At 37.1% G+C, this 27,498-nt stretch overlaps 2 protein-coding genes across 3 annotated transcripts in view; both read left to right on the top strand.

Annotated features, from left to right (window-relative positions):
• Positions 1-27,498, top strand: part of LOC6031035 — a 260,819-nt gene that overhangs the window by 67,417 nt on the left and 165,904 nt on the right. The window lies entirely within an intron of this gene.
• On the top strand, positions 15,855-17,463 carry LOC6031036 (leucine-rich repeat-containing G-protein coupled receptor 4). The gene is made up of 2 exons (XM_001841836.2): positions 15,855-15,928; positions 15,984-17,463. The coding sequence occupies exons 1-2, from the start codon at positions 15,855-15,857 to the stop codon at positions 17,122-17,124; spliced, it is 1,215 nt and encodes a 404-aa protein (XP_001841888.1). The 3' UTR covers positions 17,125-17,463.

Raw genomic sequence — 27,498 nt, forward strand, 5'->3', positions numbered from 1 at the left:
CTAAAAACTTCCAAATTTTAAAGGAAACAGATATCTAATCAACTGAAAACAATTTTAAATGCATTTTCCCGCGTTTTAAACCATATTTAACTGTCTGAGATCGATAATTTTTTTTCGTTTTTTTGTGAAATTCGAATGTACAGTACCGCAAAAAGTTTTTTTTCGGCAAAAAAAAAAAATATCTCCAGTATACTTGGATATTTTGAAAACTAATGATTGCAAATCAACTGGGCAGGTGTAAAATGCATTTTGAAACACTTTTTCATTTAAACGTTAATACCATGACTTGTTATTTAAATTTTTATATTTTTTTATTTGTTTCCCTCCCCCTCCCTCGACTTAAAAGTTATACAATGTATTCGTAATAGTTTACACATTTTAAAAGATTTTTCAATGAAAATTAGTAATTTCTGTTACTAATTTTGTTTTTACATTAAAAAATCGTGCACTGAAAATACGCCACACGTTTTATTTAAGTGCCCATACACTTGAATGATTGAATAAAGCCACTTCATAGATTTAATTAGTTTGTGTTTCAATATCAAATCCAAACCGCTATCAAATGCAAGTGTTTGGGCGATTGACTTTTTGGTATTTTATGACAAGTTAATTTCATTCGGGTGGCTCAAGCTTTTCAAGTGTTTTGTTCATGAATTTGCCCCACTGTCTTGAACTTTTTAAAGTGATGAGGAAAACACTTGAAATTAATTTTAAGATCTACCCAAAACAGGCACTATTCAATGTCAACGTGATTTTCCACTTGAATTTAATGTGTTTCACTGATTGATTTTAGCGCGACGTTTACAACTGGTCGGCCGGCGCAGTGGTAGCGTGCACGACTAGCAAGCGAGAACTTGTATATCGCTTGAACGTATTATTTTTCAACACCATTTAAAATTCAAGTGCTTGGCTATTGAAGTTATTTTATGGTCAGTCACCGAAATTTCAAGTGTTTTGCGATTGATACAGCAGGCCAGATCATGTGCGAAACACTTCGATGCGCCTTGTGAGTTTTGCTCAGTGTGGGATAATTCTGAAAAATACCTTAAATAAAACTTAAATAGGCCTAAAATAAAGGAATTATTGTTTGAAAAGAGTTTCATCAAAACGGTGTTCAGACGAAATTAAGTACATTTCATTTGTTTTCTTATGTAAGAAACAGATCTGAAATCGGAATTATCTACCTGGTAATATTAACAATTTTTATTTAGCAAATTCGTATATTTCAAGATTTTTACTCAAAATTACCCTTTGAAAACCCATGTACAAAGTTCAGCACTTTTTTTTTTAAATTTTGTTAACTAGTGTGACTGGCTATAAATGACAAAAACAAAAAAATCAAAATAAGTAACATACCATTGCAAACTTTTTTGTTATCTCTGCCTGGTACTTATTGCAAATTTAGTTATTTTTTCAACAAATCTCTATTTACTTATTTTATGGATTTTATAACATTTAATTAGGGTTTCCTTTAGGTGTTGACAAGGCTCAAGGCTTCAACGCTTACAATTTTCATGAGAGTTTTGAAAATATTTACAAAATCAAAAGGAAAAAAAAATATATAAAATTTTACTGACGCTGAAATATTAAATTAAAAAATTATGTCCTTTTTTGATATTTTTTATTTTTGTATGATATTTTTATACAGTTTTGTGTGATTCTTTAGAAAAAATGTGATTTGTTTATACGTTTTATGTAGGTACCCGGTAAATACTTTTAGGTAAATCAACCGATTTTTCTCATCGCATTGCTTATTACTCATCACTCTAATGTTCAGTATTTTTTCTCTAGTTTATTTGTTGGCATGTGTGATTTATAAAAAAATAAGTATGGTCAATAGGGTGGGTCATTTTTTTCGAAAGTGCTCGGATTCGGCTGAAATAAAGACCATATTGTAGAGGGGACCCATAGGGACTCTCATACCAAATTTGAGCTCATTTGGTTGAAAACTGGCTTGTCGCTCGGGGGTTAAAGTTTACATGGAAATTCCTATGGGAAATGTGTGATTTTACTTCAAATGCTCCTACAAGCTAAGCGACAAACTTTAACCCACACTTACACTAGGTAGCCGTGTCGGGGGTGGTCCAAGGAACATTTTTCTCTAAGGGTTCATGGTCATCCGTTCAACCCTGAGCTTGCGCAAAGCCGAAACATCCGGTGACGCCGGAATTCTTCAAAACCTCAGGTTTAACGGTCGACGCATGCTACGAAACTATGATTGACGCATCGGAAACACGACGCCAAACGTCAACACAATTACCCACCAAAATTTACAAACCCCCCGTTGGAGCTTAACAATTGGCTAGTGGCCGCAGTGTTGAGCGAGAATACTTCACATTGTGGTTTGGTTGAGCGTTTTAGCAGAATGCATTACTGTGAATACAAAGAGACGAGTTGTTCCTTTTAATTCCGCTATATATTAGCGGAATTAAAAGGAACAACTCGTCTCTTTGTATTCACAATACTTCACATCATTGCGTACATCCACTTCCAGTAAATAGCGGGATAAGGTGATACGTTCCGGAACAATTTGGGCTGAGACCAACGGCATGGGAAGTTTTTATAGCGAGGAATGTCTGTGCGAGATCAGAAGTGGATAATGGCGATTGGACAAGATACATCAATGGAGGAATAAGGAGCCTACAACCTTGTTCAACCCGGCGGCGGACAGTTGACCTCCTTTGCAAATCACATGTCGATGCACTTCCGGCATCGCTGGGGGCAAATGTGCCGTGTGAAAATTGACGAGGAATCGACCACGAATGCCGCCATCCAAAAGGTCAAGCGAAAGCAGATGCAAGTGCTGGGGGAAGTCGAGGAAGATGTTTAGAAACTAATCCGCTCGAAAGACAATAAAATAAATCACTTTTATAGAAGGTGCTCAAGAATAAACTGCTTAATATTTATAATTTATTTCAATCAAAAATAATAATTACATTCGTAAATTCTATTCCGTGTGTGACGCGAAAAAACCAAAACCTCCATCACCAGTTCACGATCCCCGTCCAGGAAGTGACTATTACCGATCCACATCCCGCACGGATATGTTGGTGGCCATCGTTTACATCATGTACGGCGGTTTGATCAAGTTAACTGCACGGTCCTGGCTACAGCCGGTTTGCCTCCCGGGAACGCCCTTTGAAACGAACTGCCGATGAAGCTTTCCGCGTCGGCATGGTCGCTTTCCTCCCCCTTATGGTATAATCCCCCTCGCAGCTCCCACTTCCAGGATGCTCAGGTCTCCGACCGCTGCCGGTTGTTCGCGCATTTTGTCCACGATGTTAGGCAGCGAGCTGTCAATGATGACGGTGTTTATCTTTGCGTTCTTACGACATGACTGACTGATCATCGTTTCCGGGAGGTTCGTAGAGTGGTGATCTCAATAGGTTCAGGGACCTGTTCCGGCTGAGGTGTTTCCGAAAAATATATGCAAAATTTCGCCAATCTCGTATCTGCGAAAATAAAAGTGACGGTTATTTTAAGCTTTTTAAGTTCAAGGTTCAATTAGTTGAACTTACCGATTCGAGACTTTCTTTTTCAAACTCTGCTTTTCTTTCCCCCAACTTGAAACTTTTTTTCGGTTGATGCTGCTTATGGTGCCTGCGGGTACGCTCTAAGATTTTGTCGTTCTGGTCACTTTCTTTTGCAGCACACTTCCGGACACTGACTTGCGATGGATTTGCAGCGAAATCGACGGCGAACCGTTGTTTCGTGCTTCAACTTTAGTATGTTGACGTTTGGCGTCGTGTTTCCGATACGTCAATCATAGTTTCGTAGCATGCGTCGACCGTTAAACCTGAGATTTTGAAGAATTCCGGCGTTACCGGATGTTTCGGCTTTGCGCAAGCTCAGGGTTGAACGGATGACCATGAACCCTTAGAGAAAAATGTTCCTTGGACCACCCCCGACACGGCTACCTAGTGTAAGTGTGGGTTAAAGTTTGTCGCTTAGCTTGTAGGAGCATTTGAAGTAAAATCACACATTTCCCATAGGAATTTCCATGTAAACTTTAACCCCCGAGCGACAAGCCAGTTTTCAACCAAATGAGCTCAAATTTGGTATGAGAGTCCCTATGGGTCCTCTCTACAATATGGTCTTTATTTCAGCCGAATCCGAGCACTTTCGAAAAAAATGACCCACCCTAATGGTCAACAATCAGTTAAAAAATTAAATTACTTTTTGTTCCTAAGAACAAGGTCAAACTTTACTCTGTTTGTTTCATTTTTTTTTGCATTTATCTTGTTTAGTGCTTGTTCCACTATAAACTGATAACATTATAATTAAAATTGTAAAAAAGTGCGTAGAGGCATAGTCTGGGAAAGTACAAAATAATTCTATAGTTATTTTTGCATGAAATATAGAAAATGTTAGCGGAAAACACAGCCAAAGTTGAACCCAGAAAAAATACATTTTCAAAAACATTGGCAAAGTCACTCAAAACAAGTCTAACTTCGAACCCTAAAATTTTCGTAAAATTTTATAGTTCTCAACGATTCACTTTAATTGTGGTCATATAAACTTATGGAACCGTTTTCCTAAACAACATCCAATGAATATTGATTTAATCCGTAGCTCCCAGAGACATAATCATAAATTTCCTTCTCAATAGCTCCTTCACAAATGTCGGTCAAAACATTGTCCCACCCCACCAGCTCTTCTCCTCATCACCATCATCATCGTCGTCGAACCCATCGTAGTCATTCACGTTAGTTCATTTAGCTCTCGATCCGTCTCTTCATGCTGGAAGGAGTTCGGAAAACGGGGCCAAGCCCCATGTCCACCATTAATCATCTTATTTGCCATACAATTTTCGGCATTGTCATGCCGGAGCCATTTGTCTTGCGTGTGGAATTCTTCCTCACCCCCACCTCAAGACCTTCCTGCGCGAGTAACGTGACTTTGGGTGGACACGTTTCCCGTTGCTTGATGAAGGTAAACAAGTAAGATGGTGGAGGGGGGTTTGGGGAAATCGGAACGAAATATCGTGTATCGTTTCCGGCCAAATCAGGACGAACTGATACACGTTCAGATCAGAGGGAAGAAGACACACTCTTGTTTACCAGCACCATCGTGGCAGGTGGCTCCGAGGACGCCAGGAATCCCGGGCACGTGACGCGAATAATTGGAATTATGATGGACATCAAGGAGCCAAACTCAATCAGCGAAGATTAACAAGCTGATTGCGTAATTGCAACGGGCCAAGTCAAGTGGACAATGCGTGGTGGTTGCATCTTTTGAGGACTTCCGGGGTGAAATTAACTTTAAATGGAAACCTTAATGAAGTTGGGAATCGCAATCCATGCGGTTACTCGCTGCTTTGCCTGAGACGTTGAATTATTCAACTAGTTATGCTTTCGTAGCAACTAATGGCGTTTGGATGGAACTGTGCTTTTAGAAAGCTTTTAAATTAGCATAATTGATACCGTTTCGAGACTACCTCTTCGAAAATAGCTCCAAAATCCCCGCAGGCCAGCAATCGAAAATACACACTCACACCTTCCTTCGATATAGGCTTTCAGGCTTATGCTAATAGTACTTAAAATTCAGAGATTTTATTTCTTCACACTTCATAAAAATTCCTACCGTTCGAACCGTCCCAAATTTCGCCGAATATTGCCCCTAGATGAACGTGAAAATGGGGAATTCCACCCACTCGGAGGAGTGCCTCATTAAATGGGTCGTTGGAATCTCTGCTGGGGAAAAAGGCGTGGAAAACTAACTATGGCGCAGGTATTTCCCTTTTGGGGGTCGAAGTGGCGGCGACCTTTTTGCGAAGGGTATAAATTTTCCCACTTTTATCAATCTTAAGTACCTCTCTCGTGGGGGGTCGTTGCCAATCAGCAGAGTTCGATCTGCATTAGCATAAGTTCCCATTGGAGTTCTGATTGAGTCTCATTCAATGATGAATCGTAAACATGTTTAAATTGACTTGAAGCTTTAAATTTACGGAATCGTTATCACACTTTGTAAAGTATAATAATCATGTATTGCTCGTTTCTTTGTTAAAAATACTTTTGAAAACACAGATTTATAATCATTCAAAAAATGTGATCAAAAATATCATCTCACTTTGTGTTATTTAATCCTGACTTCGACCCGCATAAAGTTTCCACTTCCTTCCCCCAAATCCAACCCTTATTTGCAAACACGTGGTGTTTTTATTGCGTGGAAAATGTTTTCACAGTAATCTGCCACCCTGGCCCAACCCTCGGTGTGAAAAACGGTTTCCAACGGCAGTGTGGGCCCTTTTTTTCTCTCGCTACGTAAACATGAAAAGTTTCGCCGCCGGTTTTCCCACTTTCCTGGAGGAGCTTTGTTGTAAAGTTAAGCTTGCCGGAAGCTGCTGGCTGGCTGGCTGGGAAGCAACAAACCAAGAGGCCAGGGTCACCAACAAGGTATTTAAGGAAGAAAAAGGGGGACCTCAGGCTGAGGAAAATTAATTAAATCCCTGGTTATGAACTCTCCGTTAGGCAAGCTAATGGGCTTGCTAGTTTGGACTTTAAAAGAATTTTGCTGGGAAATTTGACGGGAAAATGAGGATTATTGGGTTCATTTGGTAATCACGTCGAAGGAATTCGGCGAACCGGATCAATGGTAGCCTTTAGGGATGGAGTTCGGCGAAGTCGAAATGGGATACAATCTCAATAAAGTTACAACCTTAACAACAAAATTCCAGTGAACCGTTTAGTGTTTGAGTAAATTTAAATTGTTTCCTTCAACTATAGAGATTATACAAATTTGCAAATTGTCTTGTTCCTAAATGAAATATCTCTGCTTTGCATGAACTATCAATAAATTCAGTACTCTAATGCGAGCCCATGAAGTTTTAATTCTTCTGGAGCACTGCCAACTACCCGGCAGAACATCTGCATAACCTTAACGGCCTCGCCCAAGGTCCAAGTCCCGGGTCCACTAATCTTCCAGCTTGTCGTTTTTCTTCAATATTTAGGGCACACGTTCTGCCTCGAACTGCACTCCTCATGAATTGGATTATTCAACAAGGCATCCAGCCCATTCCCTCTTGAAATACAGCAACACACACAGACCCAGCTTTTTTGGCTTCGCTCCCAGTCAAACAAGACGATGACGCCCCGGTGATGCCCAATGACCGGACGACCACAAAGGCCTGGCCAAAGTGCTGGCCACAGAACCTGAACCGAGTACTCCGGCCTCCCAGGAAAAGAATAGATTGCCGGATTATGCGACCTCGACATCGGGCCCGGGATGCACGTTTGACAGAATTGCATCATAAATAATTGTGAACCCCGCCTTTCGGGTCCACCCCAGGCCTGGTCCGAATTCTTCGGTTTTCGATTCGGTTGAGGGGGTTTCTGGAGGTTTCATCCCACTACCAAAGTTTTGAATTGCATGAGGTTTTGTGACACGGACGTGACCACGTGTACCACTCCGGTGTTAGGAATGCATCTTTAGTGTGTTTTGGGCTTTTTTGCTTGATGAATTCGAGCTAAACATTTCATTAGGACACAAAACCCAAACATAAATATTCGAGATTATTCCACTATTGTAATAGTATCCTCCCTACATGCCCTCTATGTATCAGATTGATAGCAAATTTCCTATTGACAAAATTACAAAAAACACAAAAGGGCACATAACAATGCTCACTTCAGTGTTGGAATTCGAGCGAGAAGAAGGATTTCGCGCGCTCGCGAGCGAGAGAACTTGTAGTATTTTTCTCTTCTCGCTCGCGCTCGCATTTTTTTCTTCTCGCGAGCGCCTCGTGCTATCCGTTCGTCCAAAGCTAGCAATTTGTTTATCAGGCTTATGAATGCGAACCAGGCGATGGTATAGAGGTGTAAGTTCAATCGCTGTGTTGTTTTTGGTTCGTTTCTAACACGTTCAACTTCTCACGAACGGACAATTCTGGCTCGCGAGAAAGCCCGGGCAATCGGTGAGTTTCTCTCGGCAGCTCGAGACTCGCGGCGAGAACTCGAGAGAGAGGATTTTTTCTAGCGTGAGCGCGAGAATACCAACACTGGTTCACTTCAAACCAAAAAATAAAAATATGGATTTCTGCACAAAAAAACTTCTTCGAACTACACAATTTGTTTTGCTTCCGTGGCTGCTGTTCTGTACACTTTTGAAAATTTTTAGGTTTCACATACCTTATCTACAACATTATGTCACAAAACTTTACAAATTATTAAAATTAAAAATTAATTTAACTACCTTTCGTCGGGGGGTCTACTGAGTTTTGCTATAGAATAATTTTCATGAATTTCGTCAAAACTTGTTGTAATTTTTATGTTTCAATAAATATTATCATCATAAAAATCATCTTAGTAGGCAGTGCCCATCATGTTAAAGGTAGTCAAATTAAGAAATTTTGGAAGAAAGGCACTATTTATTTCAGGAAATTGGGCGCATCTCTGCTTATATTGAACCCAAACTGATACTTCTTTATGAAACTTGTTCAGAAAACTGTTCTCTACACTGTGATTGATTCTAAAATATTTTAAAATGTAGTGGTGTGATGCGGCAGAGGAATGAATAAATAATTTTCGGAACCTATTGGGTAATAAACAGTTTATTAAATAAATTATCTATGTTTTGTATTGTTTAATGATCAAATTTGTATCCGGGCAATGTGTTGCTGTAATTTCATGACAAATTGTACAAAGAAAAGATTTACTTTCGGTCGTATCGGGGTTTCCAGCTTGGATTTTGGGGTAATTTCAAAGAAAGCTAGAAATTCGATTTTTTTTTATTGGAAGTCAAATATTAGTCGAATATAGTTGGTTAGAGTCCCTAAGGCATATTCATAAGAAATTTGAGTGAAATCAATTTTTTTGAACAAATATCCCATAAAATCGAAAAATAATCTGGTAAATTTGGTTCGATTTTTTTTTATTGGAAGTCAAATATTAGTCGAATATAGTTGGTTAGAGTCCCTAAGGCATAATCATAAGAAATTTGAGTGAAATCATTTTTTTTTGAACAAATATCCCATAAAATCGAAAAATAATCTTCATAAAAAAGTTGCTCTAGACCCCCGACGAAATATTTCGGAATACCCCGCAAAATGTCGGGAAAGAGCCCTTCTTTCACGGTGCCAAATATCAGACACACTCAATTTTTTATCATTAGTTTGTTCTAAAAAACACACCGTGTAATATTATAATTAGAATTCTTAGCTTTTTCCATAAAGGAATAAAACTTCCTGCTTAATGTAAGGTATGCACTTCGGAAGAAACCGGTCAAGAAAAATGTCAAATGGGAAGCAGCGGCAGCGCAAGCAAGTCAGAGAGGGTGAAGAAAAGCCCCAAGAAATCGCTCCCTCTCCTTTGTTCTGCTGTTCGTAAAGCTGTTTCTTGACCCCTTTCCTTCCGATCTGCAGACTAGCCTTAAAATGTATACTTTTTGTATTAAACTTGAGTTGATTCGGTTCCAATCTGCGCAAATGAGGTTTTCAAAAAGTCGCTAATTACGTGCTAAATTGCGTAATTTGTTTACGCTTTTTCCGCTCCCCCTCCAAAACTGCCAATTTGATTCCAATTCATCGTAAATTTCCACCGCTCGGTTTCCCGTGTCCCTCTGACCTACCTGGAACCTGATGGCTCTGAAAGCCTAATGCACAATAATCCTACTTTGTAATTTTCCGCCGCCTAGTGGAGGCAAACGCGCGGAAAAGCTATTAACTTTCTTTTTTCCGCCCACTTATTTCCACGTGCTTGTGTGTGTGTGTGGCTGTGTTTGTATGCTCATCTGGCGAGTGAGGAAAAAAAAACTATTCGTATGAACGTGAGCACTCGGGGAGGAATGAGATGGAAAACTTTTCCCCCAGGTGTGCTTCGGAGAATGTTTGCGAAATTCTTTACTATTTTTTACTACCGTTCTGTACTTTGTATCTTACACGAGGATGGGCAAAGTTTGCAGGTTAAACTGCATTTGGTTGGGCCGGACCAAGTGTTGCACTAAGTTGGTTCTTTATCTGCCATTTAAAGCCGCTTTATGTATTGTTCTCATTGTACTATTTTAATGCTGCTTTTTATAAGCTCTATTGTAATAAGATTAGGCATATTGTTTCGCAAAATTCCGGAGCAAATCCCACAATCGATATCCTGTTTCTTTTTCGACAAATTACGTTCCGGTTGGGTGAAAATTATAATATGACGAGGGAGACCCTTCGACAGCGTCGATCAAAACTGAGTAGGCTCAATTGGCGAAGCCCAACAAGAGCACGGGAGAGGGGAAAAAGAAAGGATTTTCTTCTCAACCCCGTCGGTTGAGATCCTAATGTCACTTTTGGTAGACACAGGAGAAAAACCCTCGTCAACGGTTCTTACGCGCGTATCCAGTAAAGGTCGTTGATAGTATGTAGAACAGGAAAAAGCGCTTTGTTGGAGCGAATTTTGGGGGGGGGCTTTTTTAGCAAATTTGTTCACAGCTGAAGTGAGTTTTGAATCGATTCTGGATTGACCTAGTTGGGTGTGGAAAATTGGATTTTTATATATCTCTCAGAAAAAAAGTTTTTTAAGAGAATAGAATTTTTATTTCCATGGAAAACGAATTTGATGCCTGCAAACTATATTTTTGGTTTTACCTCTTTTGAAATGGGCTTAAATGCAATTCCGTCGTGAAACTATTTACTTTTCCTGTCATTCTTGAACGACGAAATAGCCTACTTTTCTGTACCAAAAATAACAGAATCGAATAGCAACACTTTTCAAAATAAACACTTTTCAAATGGGTGCTGAAAAGTTGAACTTTTCAGCACTTGTTTCGAAAAGTAACACTTTTCAAATTTTTTTTTGATTTAAACGATTTATTGACAAAATACATGAAAATTTGACATAAAATTTCACTCAGTGCGTGTTTTTGGGAATTGCAAAAATTGTTGTATGGAACTCGTTGCAAAACTTGATTTTTTCAGCAATCTTCGTATTTATCCAACTCGGTGAACCTCGTTGGATAAATGTACGACTCGTGCTGAAAAAAACCTCTTTTTGCAACTTGTTGCATAAACTACTATTCTGAGTTATTGCAGATTCGAAAAGTTCATAAATATTTCTATAAAGGAACATGTCCAAAAAAAATTGCAATCGACTAATGAAATATTGATATTTTTTTACTATTCTGAGCACATCATCAAACAAAATTTTACATAAAGTCCCTTTGATACCAAATTTCGGTATCATCACCATTGCAGGTTGCAAATGATTGAAAAACACGTAATTTTTCGAGATTTAATAGATGGAAGGGAAAACTGTACCACTATTCCGTCGCGAGATATCGAAAAATGAAGCTTGGATTCGTGATTAGAGACAAAAATTATGACAAAGTTAGGACAAAGTTTCAAGGAAATCGAAGAGGGATCGGGACAACTGCTGTGTGAGTTAGCGGAGAATTATCCAGAAGACAAACATTTCTTCAAAATTTAAAAGTTTTTAGAGTTTCCTTGCAAGAATAAGATTTCAGATAATCAAATCACGATTTTTTCATCTACTGTTTACTTTGGGTCAGTATGACCTCAAAAATGCCTTTTTATGTTAAGGGTAGACATAATTCAAGATGGCGACTATGACGCGTCAAAACAGCTGCCGAAATAATAGGATTTGTTCTTTGAACATGATTTAATCAAAAATGTCCCAAACACAACCCACATTATTATTCATTTATAAAAATCTGAGAAATTTATAAATCTGTGAAAAATCAATTTGGTGAAATTTCACCCAGAATAAACATCCGATATTTTTGTTTGGCGTCTATAAAGTTGTTGAGCTTGCAAATTGTTGAAGACATCGACATTTTATCTTGTATCTACGACCAAATTTGGAGTAAGCATCTGAGCAAACTTTAAAAAATCAGATTTGAACGTAGCAATTCAGTGTTTAATTCTAGATGAAAGTGAATTTTATAGCACTTTTAGTTTTCTAAAAAATACATTTTCGTTTTTAACAAATTTATTTGGAAGTCAAAGATCAGAAGTGTCAGCCAATAAATGGTTTAAAAGATGACTTCAAATTTGCATTCGAAAGGGAATCTAGCACTTCAAACGCCAGAAAATTCCCAGGGGTATTTTTCTTTATACTCTAGATATCTTAGTTTGAAAATATCTAATTTTCAATGGAAAAGTGTATGGGACCACCCTAACGAAATTCGAAAATTGTCCAACTTAATGCTTCCATTGTAATTTGGCCCGTTGAATCTGAATCTCCTTTTTCTCCCGTTTCTCTTCTATTATAAATATTTGAATCGATTGAAATGATTTGTTCTAATTGTCACTTAATAAATTTTCAACTGATGATATCTCGGAAATTATTGGCCCAACTCTCAATGTTAAAAAAGTGTTCTGTTTTCTGATCATGTCAAAAAATAATTTTAAAATCAATATGATAATTTTCCTAATTTCATATTATTGAGCGAATTGGAAAAAAATTGAAATATTTTTAAACATTTTCGCAAAAGTGTCATTTTTTTTAATTGAAAGTTGAACCGAAAATTTCAGCTCTAAAAGTCAGATGACAATTACAGGCTAATTGGAAATTGATTTATAAATTTATTCAATATGATAATTTTCCTAATTTCATATTATTGAGCGAATTGAAAAAAATTGAAATATTTTAAGACATTTTCGCAAAAGTGTCATTTTTTTTAAATTGAATATCGAACCGAAAATGTCAGCTTTAAAAATCAGATGATAATTACAGGCTAATTAGGTGACACTTAAAAAAAAAATAAACATTTTTATTAATTCCAATCCCAATTTTATTAGCTTTTCAATTTTTTTTTCAGGAATGCTTTTCTTCTAAATCTAAATAATAAATGACGTATTGTGATATTTTATTTTATTTAACCGGGACCGTGGTGTAGGGGTGAGCGTGGTTGCCACTCACCCAGTCGGCTTGGGTTCGATCCCAGACCACGTCTTCCGTCAAATAGGGAAGTAAATGTTGGCCCCGGTCTAACCTAAAGGGTTAGGTCGATAGCTCAGTCCAGGTGTAGGAGTCGTCTCCCTGGGTCCTGCCTCGGCGGAGTCGCTGGTAGGCAGTTGGACTCACAATCCAAAGGTCGTCAGTTCGAATCCCGGGGTGGATGGAAGCTTAGGTGTAAAAAGAGGTTTGCAATTGCCTCAACAATCAAGCCTTCTGACACCTAGTTTCGAGTAGGAATCTCGCAATCGAGAACGCCAAGGCAATGCTGTAGAGCGACTAATTTGATTTTTGATTTTTTTGATATTTTATTTTGTCCTAATCATGCAACTTTGCCGAAGACACCAAATCGATCAGAAAGCTCTTCAATGTATACACCCATTTTGTATGACTAGAACCCAAAATTGTGTGGAGACTTGTAAAAAAACTAGTGTAAAATGATGTAAAATGCTTCTTTCGACATAAGGAATCAATCGACAAAATTTCATCCAGTTAAAAAAATAAATAATTTGAAAAATCGTGAAAACATTTGCAAAATCGTAGAGAAATACTCAATATTGACAGATTTTGTGTTAGTTAATCATTAGTATTTTTCATGTATAATATGTTCATCCCAAGTAAATTGAGGCAAAATTTCATAGAAATTTTCAACCTTCCAAAATAAAACTTAAAAAATAAATAAAAATATTATTGATTGTGGGAATTGGCCAGGCCAGACTCCTTTAAATTCTATCTTTAAAGAACAAACGATTTGAAAATTCTAATTGCTTTCAAAACACACAAGACTTTATTAATCTGATCCGACAAAGTCCGGTCACACAACGATAGCTGTTAAATCCAAAACAAAAGCGAATAATCTTTTCTTTTAACACCGGGTCTAACCCTGTCCGCACATAAATAAAAGAAACTCAAAAAATGCACCAATACATCTACGAGTTCGTTCTAACTCAGCATTTTTTTTAAAAGATTTTGTATTCCTACTCTTCTTCGACTGCTCACTTTAACGGAAACGGAAACAAAAACAGACCAGAAAACAAGCACCATTTTGTGATTACATTTTCTTGTTTCAATTTTATTATAAAAACATAACAGCATCATCATAAAGAGAGAGCGAGCGAGAGTTGGAGAAAGAAAAATTCTGCGAAAAGCCGCTGGGTACACACACACACGTGCACAAACACAAACATGCCTGCAAGCACACATACATGAAAGGAAATTGCGAAAAAAAAACACCTCGAGCAAAAAGCATGTGCTGAGCCAGCGAAAAGCTTGGAGAAAGAAAAAACGCGCTACACAAATTTTATCTCGCGAGAAATTTATTTCCAACTTCGTGTGTCTGTCTGTCTGATTGTGTGAGGAGCTTTCCGTTCTCGTGTTCGCGACTGTGAATGAGCTTTCGTGTGTGTGTGTGTGTTGTGTATGTGGGATTGCGTTCCCACGCCAAATCGATGTAGAAAAGCCGATTTGGAAACCCTAATCGGTCTCGATTTCGGTTAAGCTCCCCGGTTTAGAAGGGAAGTGAATCGATTGAAGCTTTTGAAGGGAATTTCTTTTTCGATTCTGGAGTTTAAGTTTATCACTTAAAAATCTAGATTTTAAAGCTTTATTAATTTATTTTGAAACTTGACGTGGACATAATTTTCCACTGTTTTTCATCGCATACGAGCCATCTTTTTGGTCGTTAGAACAGCGATCCCAGGCGATTCCGCTTTCGTGTTGCGCCGAACGAAGATTGTTCTGCTTCTTCTCCTGGGGGGACAGCACCCAAATTGATATACGGCCAGAAAGGTGCTTGTTAGGCCAAACGGGACGATTTCCTGCCAGAAACAGAAGAAACTCTGCGGGCCTTAACAACGCGTGGAAAGCTCGGCGACAACTTTGCCAAAACTCGGCTCGAGGTGGTTCTTGAAATTTCTAAGTGATCAAAGGTATTGTGTGATTTTTGAATAAAAAATTTGGTCCTAAAATATTGAAGAGTTTTAATTTTGATAAATAAATAATACACAAAAATTATTAGAATTTCTGTAATTTGCCATCGCTGGCAGCCTTCCCCTCAGTACAATCAGGCTGGATGAGCTTGGATTTATGTGGCACGATTATCCAGCGAGAAAAGCGAGTTCCACTTTACGCTTTCGTTAGTACCGCTGGCATTGCGCAGTTCTGTTGAACAAGCCTCAACTTCCGTGCAAAGTAAGGCAGCGGAGTGAGTGGGAACATGTGCGCCATACTCGGCGGCAGCAGCCAACACAGGGGGCCGAGTAGTGTGAAAGTGACGGGCTCAAGCACTCTTCAGGAGTGATGAATCTCCTGTTTGTGTCTGAAATTAATGCCCTTCACGCGAAACGGAAAAAGGATTGCAGACACTGCTGCTGGGGGGAGAGCTGTTTGGGGTGTTGGGCGGCGATGTGTGGACCATCAAATTATGATTTGTACCGGCGTTTATTGCATAAATTCTGGCAGCTATTCTAATTGAATTCCTCGGAGATTTAGTGATGAAACGACTGAAATAGGGTTTTCTGTTTTCTTAATTTTCACCTTATATTTCCTTCACTCATCACTGTTGATTTTGCTATTCTTCTTCGTTTTTCATTTTTCTTCCTTTCACAATTGTAACAGCACATAAAGACTTTTTGGGAAACATTTGGTTTGTGTACATTTTACATGATTAAATAATCACTAATTATTGGGAAATCCAATTTTAGGCGTAGACCTTACTCAATGGATCCAGTCGTTGATTAAAAAAAATAAAGAAATCAAAAAAAAAGTATTTTTTATGTAAATTAATCTTAAACTTGCACATAAAAGTCGTATGTCTTCGAAAAGGTTCAATTCTCAAGCAAAAAAACCTTACACCACCACCTGGAAGATGATGAAGCTATTACACTTATCAGTTACAGATTTATGCAGTTTTGTCGCGTGCTTAGCATATAGGCGAGTCAGTTGGTAAGATCTGATCTAACGATGAACACGTACCTTTGGACGGCCACACTTTTGGCTTGCTTTTTGGCTCGCGGACTCGGACTCGGACATGGAGAGTTAGTATTTGCTAAAATTAGAAATCCTAAACTTATAAACATTTAAATTTGTTAGTCCCATAGTGGATTTGTGCAGGAAAAACATTGCGGACGCCAATCTGGAAGAGGCGCTTGGCAAGCTGGCCAGGGACAAAATCGTGATCGATCTGTGCGATAACCAGCTGGAAAACATTGATCGAGATGTCTTCCGGCGATTCTATCAATTAGAAGGGATGCTGTTAAACGACAATCCGGACTTGGGGTTTCCTACGGATGGATCACCATTCCTCGTAATTAAATCTCTGACAGAACTGCAGTGCGTGAATTGTGGTGTTGAGAAAATTTTAAAAGGATCTCTGCAAGGTTTGCCCAAACTCGTGCGGATCATTTTGAACCACAATCGGATTACAGATATCGAAAAACTTGCTTTTCGGGAGAACAGTGAGCTTCGACTGATAGATCTCAAGCACAATTTTTTGGAACGGCTGCCCAACGAACTGGTAGAAGGATTAAGAAATCTCGAACAGCTGGACCTCAGCTTCAACCGGAAACTCAACGTCGATGGAGATCAACCGTTTCTCTACAGTAGCACCTTGAAAGAGCTGAAATGTGAGGGGTGTGGATTCACCGTAATCTATGAACAAACGTTCGCCAAACTTCCAAATCTTCGAAAGTTGGATCTTAAAGAAAACTACATCGAATCGGTACAGAGCAATGCCTTTCAACTTATGTGCAATCTCGAAAAGCTATGGCTACAGAACAACCAACTTGTGAGCGTTTATGTCGAGCTGCCGAATAGTGATAAGCTTCAGTTGTGCCTCGAGAACAACACAGATCAGTTGTTGTGTGAAGTTCAAAAACTCGAACGCTGGCACAAATTTCAATGTCAAATAGAAACAAAAACAGTAGTAGATTGTGCCCAATTTACCGAACCACCAACTGAGCCAACAACCCTTCAAACTGAAATATCCGTCTTCAGCTTAAATGAGAGTTCAACAACAACACTCACCACAACAGTCCCAACGCCCCCAGCAGAACCCATGGTCATATCAGACTGCTACATCAGCAGTTACCTGACCATCATAACCCTTGCCCTGATCGGGGCCGTGGTCATCGTGGTGGGCGTTTGGCTCAAGAAGAAAAAGTACGACTCGGAGCTGAAGCTGAACAGTCTCGCCAGAACCGCCCTGAACCAAGTTCAATCTACATACCTTTGAATTTGATGCTATGAGTCAGCCGGACACTTCAACAGTCAACAGATTAGCTTGCGAGAAACTCTCGAGATAAGAAAGGCCCTTTTTATTGTAGTTTATAAATACTAAGTATTGATCTGAAAAGGAGGCGCCCGTTGGAAACCACGTGATATCAATAATCAATGGTTTTGATTGACAGGAAATATGATAAACGATATGCAAGCTTCGTTGGCAGTGTTTTTTTTCAGTGATTGCATAAATTAAATATTATGATTTAGAGATATGAGTAATCGGCCAGTACTTGGTTTGATCAATGTTAGAGATGCGAAAAAAAGCTTCTCTTGCGAATTCTAGAATTTAATTGATTTCAGCAAGTGAAGATCTTTATCATCTTAACTCCCAAGCTCGATAAAAGGAGAGCTTCAATAAAAATTCCCTAGTAGTTGAACTACGACTTATCTCTGCTTATAAAAACTATATAGCTATATTTTTAATTAAAATGTAAAAAAATAAATACTAGTTGTAAACATAAATTCTGAATAAATAATTGACTTAAGAAATAACAATAAAAACCTGTGTCCAGTAGGGTGGTCCAAATCCGGACTTTTTTGGGGAAAAAAAGGTGAAATCAAAGTTTGACCTATCACTAGGCTAAATTCTGACCACGGGAACCCCTCCCTCAAATCGATTGAAGTTTGTATGGGAAAAATCGTCAAAATGTATTGAGAAAAGTAACTGTTTTACTTTTTTACCTGTGGAACGCGCCTTAATTATCCGATTCTCACCATTTCTCAGATGTAGAACCTTCATTAAATTTATAACAACTTTCCCGAAGACACCATATTTTTATGATTTTTTCCCGCGAAGTTATTAGTGCCAAAAACTATCTCAAATCAAACCTGCTATTTTAGTTAAAACAGATGCTTTTCTCCATACATTTTGACAATTTTTCCCATACAAACTTTAAGCGATTGGAGGGAGGGGTTCCCGTGGTCAGAATTAGCTCTAATTTGGAATTTTGCCAAGTGACGGGTCAAACTTTGATTTCAGGAAGTAGGCCCAAAAAAGTCCGGATAGTACAAAAAAAGAAAGAATTTTTTTCTGTTAATTTCTCGTTACGTAGTAATTAGGCTCGCTGAACACGCTCCTACCAACAAAATTACATTTTAGTTTACATCCAACAATGGTTTTTTTGGCATTGACTAGCAAAGGCCTTGACATGACATCAACAGAAGTGAAAACATTTATGGGGATAGGCGTGATTTGTTGTTTTAAAACTTTCACGGATCGTTCTGAACATATGGCGGGCGAAAAAAAAATTCTGGTGTTCAATTTTCAATCAAAGTAGGCGTTTTAGGGGTCATTAAGGCCGTTCCAAATATATTTTTCAAAGTTTATGTGTCCCCTACAGTATTTTCATTTTAATATTATACATGTATGTATGTATTCTTGACGAATTTTCAAAATTTTACAAAAAAGTTTTCAGAAAAAGTGGTGACTTTAACCATTTTTGACCAATTTTTCGAATTTTTAACCCCTAAAACATAATCGGGTGCTTTTGAAAGGATTTTTCCAATTGCTTAAAATTTTATCGTTATTATTATTTTATTTTTATTATTTTTTACGGCAAAACTATTGAAATTTCGTGGCAGGCCAATTACAAAACATCGAAATAGGATGGAAATTTTGCAGAACTCTGAAAACGGCTTGGAGCATATTAAAACATATATTTGTTAGAAAATTGCAACATTCCAAGGCAAAAAAGATTCCCTGCGCATCATTTTTATTAGCTTAATTTAATGAAGTTTAAGAGAATTTATTTGAGCTAAAATAAACGATTCAGCTCTCCTAGTTTTTGCCTTCCTCACCTTACTGAGGAAAGGCTATAAAATCATTCGAAAAAAGAAATGCTTAATTTGACCTCATAAACCCACCTTCATGTATACTAGGGTGGGTACGTTTTTCAAAAAGTTCTCGGATCAAGTTTTAGTATGGTTCCCCTTGTAGGGCATGCCCATAGGGACTTTCATGCCAAATATCAGCTCATTTGGTTGTAAACTGGCTGCGCGCATCGAGGTTAAAGTTTACATGGGAATTACTATGGGAAATTGGAACTTTTTGTTCAAACGCTCCTTCAGGCCTGGGAAAATCACGCGCCAACTTCTGGTATGGTCAGGCCTATGGGGAATGGTCTGGAGAACACTTTTCCCGAAGAGAGCATATGGATTCGTTGTTCCTAAACCTGGCGCATCGGCAAACAATCCGATGTCTCCGGAATCAACGGTTTTCCCTCAAAAAGCATCAAATTTTCCTTAGCATGCTATGAAAGCTTGATGAACATCGCGACGCCATATGTCAGGCAGCTAGGGGAACAGCATCTAATTCCAGCGTGCCTCTAATGTTGGCAGGTAAGAACTTTGACATTCAATTAAAGCTAATTAAAAGCGTTTTCAACTGAAATCGAGTGATAAATAGCTCAATAAGAAGTGAGCAAGCAAGTTTATATCAAAAGTTTTGCAAATTTAGTTGTTTAAATAGTGAAAATCAGCAAATTGGATGGAATTAGGTGCGAGTGATTAACCTGCCAAAGATACGAGAATTTCCCCTAGCACGTGGTTGAAATATTTGCAAAAAATACAAATTCGCTATGCAAAGATTCTGAATTCGACTAAATAATATCAGGATTACTCGAAATAATCATTTTCTAGTTAAAAAAAGGTTTGCAATTAAATATTCCAACCGTTTCTCACCCACGTGGTAGCTACCTGACATATGGCGTCGCGGTGTTCATCAAGCTTTCATAGCATGCTAAGGAAAATTTGATGCTTTTTGAGGGAAAACCGTTGATTCCGGAGACATCGGATTGTTTGCCGATGCGCCAGGTTTAGGGACAACGAATCCATATGCTCTCTTCGGGAAAAGTGTTCTCCAGACCATTCCCCATAGGCCTGACCATACCAGAAGTTGGCGCGTGATTTTCCCAGGCCTGAAGGAGCGTTTGAACAAAAAGTTCCAATTTCCCATAGTAATTCCCATGTAAACTTTAACCTCGATGCGCGCAGCCAGTTTACAACCAAATGAGCTGATATTTGGCATGAAAGTCCCTATGGGCATGCCCTACAAGGGGAACCATACTAAAACTTGATCCGAGAACTTTTTGAAAAACGTACCCACCCTAATGTATACTTATCGACTTAGAATCACATTCTGAGCAAATGTCTGTGTGTGTGGTAGGATGTTGATCAAAAAATTGTCACTCGATTATCAAGGCACTGGCTGAACCGATTTGGACCGTATTGGTCTCATTCGATCCGTCTTGGGGTCCCATAAGTCGCTATTGAGTGATTCCATGTCGAATAGGGAATCTGTTGTACCCGACCCTCTCCGATTTCAATTAAACTTTGTAGACATGTTATCCTAGGCATATATAAGCCATTTTGGTGTATATGGAGTCAGTTACACTCGATAATGACATTTGAGAAGGGCGTAAGTGTTTTAAATATTTTTGTATTTCGTAATTTAAATATTGCTGTATCTCGAAGCCGTTGCATCGTATCAAAAAGTGGTCAAAGACAAACTTGTAGGAAATTTGACGGGCTTTCCGGAAAAAATACACTGAAAGAAAAAAACACTCCACTTTTATGAGATTTTTTGATTTTGAAGTTTAAAAGTCAAATTTGAAGGTGAGCTCAGGATTTTTTTCCGTTCAAAATTTTTGTGAAAATAGCCTAAAATGTTACAAAAAGACTCACGAAAAATGCAGGATGGAGCAACTCACCTAAAAAAAAACAAAAATCATTTACTGAAACCGTTTTTTTTTTTTTTTGAAAAGTGCTCTAAACGTCAAAATTTTCAGAAACTGAATACGGGAATCGATTTTCCAGACAATTTTACATAAAAGTCTCCATATTGACCATTGTCCTAAGTCCAATCCTTGTGAAGTTACAGCGGTTTTAAAAATAAAAATGTTGACAAAATAGGTTTTTTGATGGTTTTTGGCAATTTTTATATGACCGACTTGATTTTTATGTCCCGAAAATATTTTTACCGGAAAGCTCGTCAAATTTCCCATAAGAGCAATTCTCTACGAAATCGGTCTTTTTTCTTCAATTTTAATTTTTGTATTTTTTAATCCGGCTGAAACTTTTTTGGTGCCTTCGGTATGCCCAAAGAAGCCATTTTGCATCATTAGTTTGTCCATATAATTTTCCATACAAATTCGGCAGCTGTCCATACAAAAATGATGTATGAAAATTCAAAAATCTGTATCTTTTGAAGGAATTTTTGATCGATTTGGTGTCTTCGGCAAAGTTGTAGGTATGGATACGGACTACACTGGAAAAATAATACACGGTAAAAAAATTTGGTGATTTTTTATTTAACTTTATCACTAAAACTTGATTTACAAAAAACACTATTTTTAATTTTTTTATTTTTGATATGTTTTAGAAGACATAAAATGCCAACTTTTCAGAAATTTCCAGGTTGTGCAAAAATCACTGACCGAGTTATGAATTTTTAATCAATACTGATTTTTCAAAAATCGAAATTTTGGTCGTAAAATTTTTCAACTTCATTTTTCGATGTAAAATCAAATTTGCAATCAAAAAGTACTTTACTAAAATTTTGATAAAGTGCACCGTTTTCAAGTTATAGCCATATTTAAGTGACTTTTTGAAAATAGTCGCAGTTTTTCATTTTTAAATTAGTGCACATGTTTGCCCAGTTTTGAAAAAATATTTTTGAAAAGCTGAGAAAATTCTCTATATTTTGCTTATTCGGACTATGTTGATACGACCTTTAGTTGCTGAGATATTGCAATGCAAAGGTTTAAAAACAGGAAAATTGATGTTTTCTAAGTTTCACCCAAACAATCCACCATTTTCTATCGTCAATATCTCAGCAACTAATGGTCCGATTTTCAATGTTAATATATGAAACAATTGTGAAATTTTCCGATCTTTTCGAAAAAAATATTTTTGGAATTTTCAAATCAAGACAAACATTTTAAAAGGGCGTAATATTGAATGTTTGGCCTTTGTGAAATGTTAGTCTTGATTTGAAAATTCCAAAATATTTTTTCGAAGAGATCGGAAAATTTCACAAATGTTTCATATATTAACATTGAAAATCGGACCATTAGTTGCTGAGATATTGACGATAGAAAATGGTGGGTTGTTTGGGTGAAACTTAGAAAACATCAATTTTCCTGTTTTTAAACCTTTGCATTGCAATATCTCAGCAACTAAAGGTCGTATCAACAAAGTCCAAATAAGCAAAATATAGAGAATTTTCTCAGCTTTTCAAAAATATTTTTCAAAACTGGACAAACATGTGCACTAATTTAAAAATGAAAACTGCGACTATTTTCAAAAAGTCACTTAAATATGGCTATAACTTGAAAACGGTGCACTTTATCAAAATTTCAGTAAAGTACTTTTTGATTGCAAATTTGATTTTACATCGAAAAATGAAGTTGAAAATTTTACGACCAAAATTTCGATTTTTGAAAAATCAGTATTGATTAAAAATTCATAACTCGGTCAGTGATTTTTGCACAACCTGAAATTTCTGAAAAGTTGGCATTTTATGCCTTCTAAAACATATCAAAAATAAAAAATTAAAAATAGTGTTTTTTGTAAATCAAGTTTTAGTGATAAAGTTAAATAAAAATCACCAAATTTTTTTACCGTGTATTATTTTTTCCAGTGTAGTCCGTATCCATACCTACAACTTTGCCGAAGACACCAAATCGATCAAAAATTCCTTCAAAAGATACAGATTTTTGAATTTTCATACATCATTTTTGTATGGACAGCTGCCGAATTTGTATGGAAAATTATATGGACAAACTAATGATGCAAAATGGCTTCTTTGGGCATACCGAAGGCACCAAAAAAGTTTCAGTCGGATTAAAAAATACAAAAAAAATCGAATGACCGAAATTCTAGAGAACTGCTCATAAGTTTGTCTTTGACCACATTTCAATTGGATGTATAGGCTTACATATATAAGCTAATTTACTATCCAGGTTGCTATACTACACTGAAAAAATATTATGTTTTCAGTTATGAGCAATGTAATTAGCTTATATCTAACGTTGTCCTGACAACCCTATCAAAAGTTAAGCACATAAGTGCTCTGAATTATGAAGATCTGACTACCTAATCTGATGGTATGAATAATGAATCAAGTTGATAGAACACTGAAAGGTCCGCCCTTGTATATCTATTTTGGATAGCATTACCCTCTAAATGTGAGGAAGGCAACAACCACCCAAAGGTGGATTAAGTAACGTATTTTTATATAAATATCAGCATAATATGCTAAAAATATTTTAAAAAAATAAAGCAATACTCTGAAAAGTTTTGCCCAATTTTTTTGTTACGGTTTTTGTAAGTTTTGATCTATCCAAATTAATTTTTTTATCAAGATCTCCAATAAAACCTAAATATCAAATCTTTCTTAAGTTTACTTGAAATTATAATGAAACTACAGATTTCTAAACAGCTTCAGAGTTTAAAATGACATTTTTTCCACTTAATATGGGATTTTTATGGATATTAAGTAAAAGTGTTTACGTGTTAAAAAAAAATGCTGCTTAACTTTACATTACATGTCAAACTAAATTCTATGGTGCGTTTAAATTGGGAAATAAAAGTTTAAATTCACTAAGGAGTAATTTTAATTCATTATTTAAAATGTTGCAGCATTTCACAATATTTACCAAATTTGAAAAAAATGGGAAAAAGCTCTAGTTATCGTTTTCGTATTTGTTAAAAATAGTAAAGTTTGCATTATTTGCAATATGAGTTTGTATTAATTTTCACTTCAAGTTCTTTCAAATTTTCTTAAGCAATTCTTTAAGCTGTTTTAGCCATAAAATTGCTAAATATGAACTTTTTTTTTCTAAAATGAAACTTTCAAATGCTTCTGTAACAGCTGTTTCTATTCAGATTGCAGTCCCGATTCAACATAGTTGACGATAGCAAGAATTACAAGTTCCTATTGGATGTGTTCCTCTTGTTCAAATTAGTCAATTTGTTCTTTCTTTCATTTCGATGACTGGCCTAAAAATATCCGGATCTTGTAGATTGGCTCCGATTAGCATTAAATTTCCATTCCAAATTCAGGCTGTACTTCAAAACGCATGTTTTTACGCCCCAAAACAATCGAATCTAATTTCCAATTCCACGAAGCTTTTGCTCAAGAACCTCCCATCGCATCCCACAGTGGAGCGCATTTCCATCGAAATGGTATTCATAAATTTGGCCCCACAACGACGTACTTGAAATTCTTCATCGCACATGTCCCTACAACACTAATAAACTAACAAAACACATCCCATTCCCCCTTTTTTTGCGCTTTGCCTCTGATGGGAAAGAGGAGGTCACCCGAAAAAAAAGAAAAACTCAGACCAAACCGTACACGGCCCAGAGCCAGCAGCAGACCACCGAAGAAAGGCTCCCCATTCAAATTCCACCGGATGGGTCCATTCTTTGCTCTCGAGAACCGTTAAGGCGTGAAAGTACCAGAACATCTCAAGTATTTTTATGGAGCACTTCTGCGTTGGCCACACGGGACATGGACGGCGAGGGACTCTGTTGGAGGGTGGAGGGGGACATTCCTTGCCAGTTCCACTGCTTCGAGGATGTGATCCGAGTGGTTGGATGTACTAAGACTAGAGGAAAATTGGCTTATTCTGACTCATTTTGAGAAAACAATGGAATAACAAATAACAAGCATTTGTAATTTGTTGTAAAATTGCTGTAAAAAATATAAATTTTATTATTTCATTCACGTTCACGTTCACGCTATGTTCCGTCTGAGAACGGCGCGGTGAACACCGCCATCAACTTGGCAACAGGATTGTGGCCATTACTCTACTACGGCATACACTTGTTTACCGCCCTGGACCGTCGTCGGCACCGTGTGACGCGCGTGAGCCCCAGCAAAATATTTATTATTCATTTGTTTAAACCTCGGGATTGTGACGTTTTCGGGGGATTCGGCGAGTGCTCGGGCAGAATGGTTTCCATCATTAGTAGGCTTGTAAAACCGTTGGCTTAAATATTTCAAGCAGTGTTGCCGGAGCGCTAAATTTGAATTCATTTTCGTAAATGTTTAATCTAACGTCGTTGAAGCTTCGCAGTTGAACAAAACAAAATCTCAACCACCCCGTCGTGAATTTTCCGCTAGAAACTCGTGGAAAGAATTTTTCCTGGGTGTGAGCAGGATTTTCCATTTATTTTTATGAAGACCGGAAATAACGTAAATGATTCACTTGTGCTTGTACGATTCTGGCTGAAACCGGAGAAGAGAAGAAGAGCAGTAATTCTGGGCGCGAAGTGAACGAAATGGATTTTGGTATCCTGTTTTCACAAATATTACATGTATAGATGACATATAGGACGTTTTTTTCTCCGCTTTCTATTATTTTGGAGCACTTCAACCGGCAGCTGATCCGAATGGACCGGAAGCACTGAAAATGAGTGGAAAAGGGAAGAGGGGTGAGCTCAGCTGGTAACTGGGCAAAAGTTAGTGGGAATTGTGTTTTGTTTCCGTTTTGGCAAATGTGTATGTTCTGTTCTGTTTGAGTTGGGATGTACAATGGCGGGAGTGAGGGCCAAGTTTAATGTACCGGGAACAATCCAGATGATGGGTTGGTGTAGCACAAACTCTTGAAAAGTTGTGTTTGTTTTCAATTTTCAACATCGATTGAGTTGAATGCAGTTGAACATGTTTTCATTTGAATCCTGAATAGGAAAGGGGTTGAAACAAAAATTGTAATGAAAGTGAATACATGTATATTTCTGTAAATTTATTTATTCCAAAATATAGTTACAAAAGGTTAGAATATTGCAATTTATAAAATATTTGTTTACGTTATTTCTAGAACTTATTTTTTAAACATAATTGTTGGTTTGAAAGACGATTTGTGCTTTTAGTTACCCATGGTAATTAAATCCAGCCTTCGACGAAAAATGTAAAAAGTTGATTGATTATTGGGCCAGATTTTAAAACTACATGTCGATGTCGTCGTGCTATCTTGTCGCACCCGCCATTTCAACGTTCCGAGAAAAATGCGTTGTAATGTTTGGCCTTGAATAAACAAAAACGAAAGCACGCAATGTAAACAATAACAAACACATTTTGTTTGGCTCAAAATTATGTGCATTGTCCCGAAGTTTGGTTGAAGTTGATTGCTGGAGTCCCGTGTTATAATTACAAATGTTTACGGTAGCCTAACTTGTACGTGCGTCAAATGCGTTCTGACCTGAAATCCCTTTGGCCAGTTGTCGCACTTACATCAATTTTCAAGATTTCAACTCATATTTAAAGGGACAAAAATGCACTGAGTTTTTTCTGATTTCGTTGAATATCTCAGGATTGCAATCGAATTTTGGGGATCTGTGAAGGTCAAAAGGTTGGCATCGTGAGCTGCACAAAATGGCGTTCTTAACTCAATTTGGCCCAAAATGCACGAACGATAAGTTAGCACTACGAGGACAATGTGATTTTTCGCTGATTTTTTTTTAACAAAAACAGTGTTACAAATTAAATGGCCAGTAGAAAATTATAAAAAAAATCAATCATTTTTGACATTCTTTTCAGTTATTTAGATTTATTTTTTTTATTAATTTTTTGCGTTATTTGTGACTTGTTTAAATAAAGGGGTTTCAAAATAAAAAAGTTTTTTTGGTGTTCTTTAGTCATAAGCAGTTTGCATGGATTTTGAAAAATTACAATTCTAGAGAAAACTCTACAATTTCTTTATTTTTTGACACAGAAGTTATTTATTTCGTGAGTTTGTTTGCATTCGCACCAACAGTAATTTATAAAACAACAAGCCTTATCCGACAAACTATGTTTTGCCTGTTTTTCGTTTGTTGGCGTTTTTTGCTTATTCAGCTTCCTATGATCAAAATTTATTTTTCCGTAACTTTCTCCATACAATTTGCCGATGCTCCGAAATCGGTTCCGGAGTGGCCAAAGTTTCAATTAGTTAGCGTATAAACCTTCCTTGGGCTTATACGAACCCAACGCAACAAAGAGCACCTCGATCCGTCGCTCCGTATTGAACTGATTCGCGTTCGAACAAAACCGTCGAATTTTTTTATATTTATAGATATTTTAATTCAAAAATAATTTCTATGGCTTTTAGCATTCCTTTCAAATGTTTGAAAAGAATTAGGTATTTCAAACGATAATGGGGAGGGGAAGTGGGGTTGGCTTGGTTATTCAGTTAAAAAAACAATTCTTGGAATTATTTAAGAAGAATGTTTTTAATTATTGTTGAATGTTTTATATTATTTTGATCTTTCTTTTTTTCTTTAAAAAAAGAAGCAAATAAAAAAATATTTTTTTCAGGTTTTTGCATTATTTTTCTTGAAATAC

Source organism: Culex quinquefasciatus, chromosome 3, assembly GCF_015732765.1.
Source record: "Culex quinquefasciatus strain JHB chromosome 3, VPISU_Cqui_1.0_pri_paternal, whole genome shotgun sequence".
In the NCBI taxonomy this organism is placed as follows: Eukaryota; Metazoa; Arthropoda; class Insecta; order Diptera; family Culicidae; genus Culex; species Culex quinquefasciatus.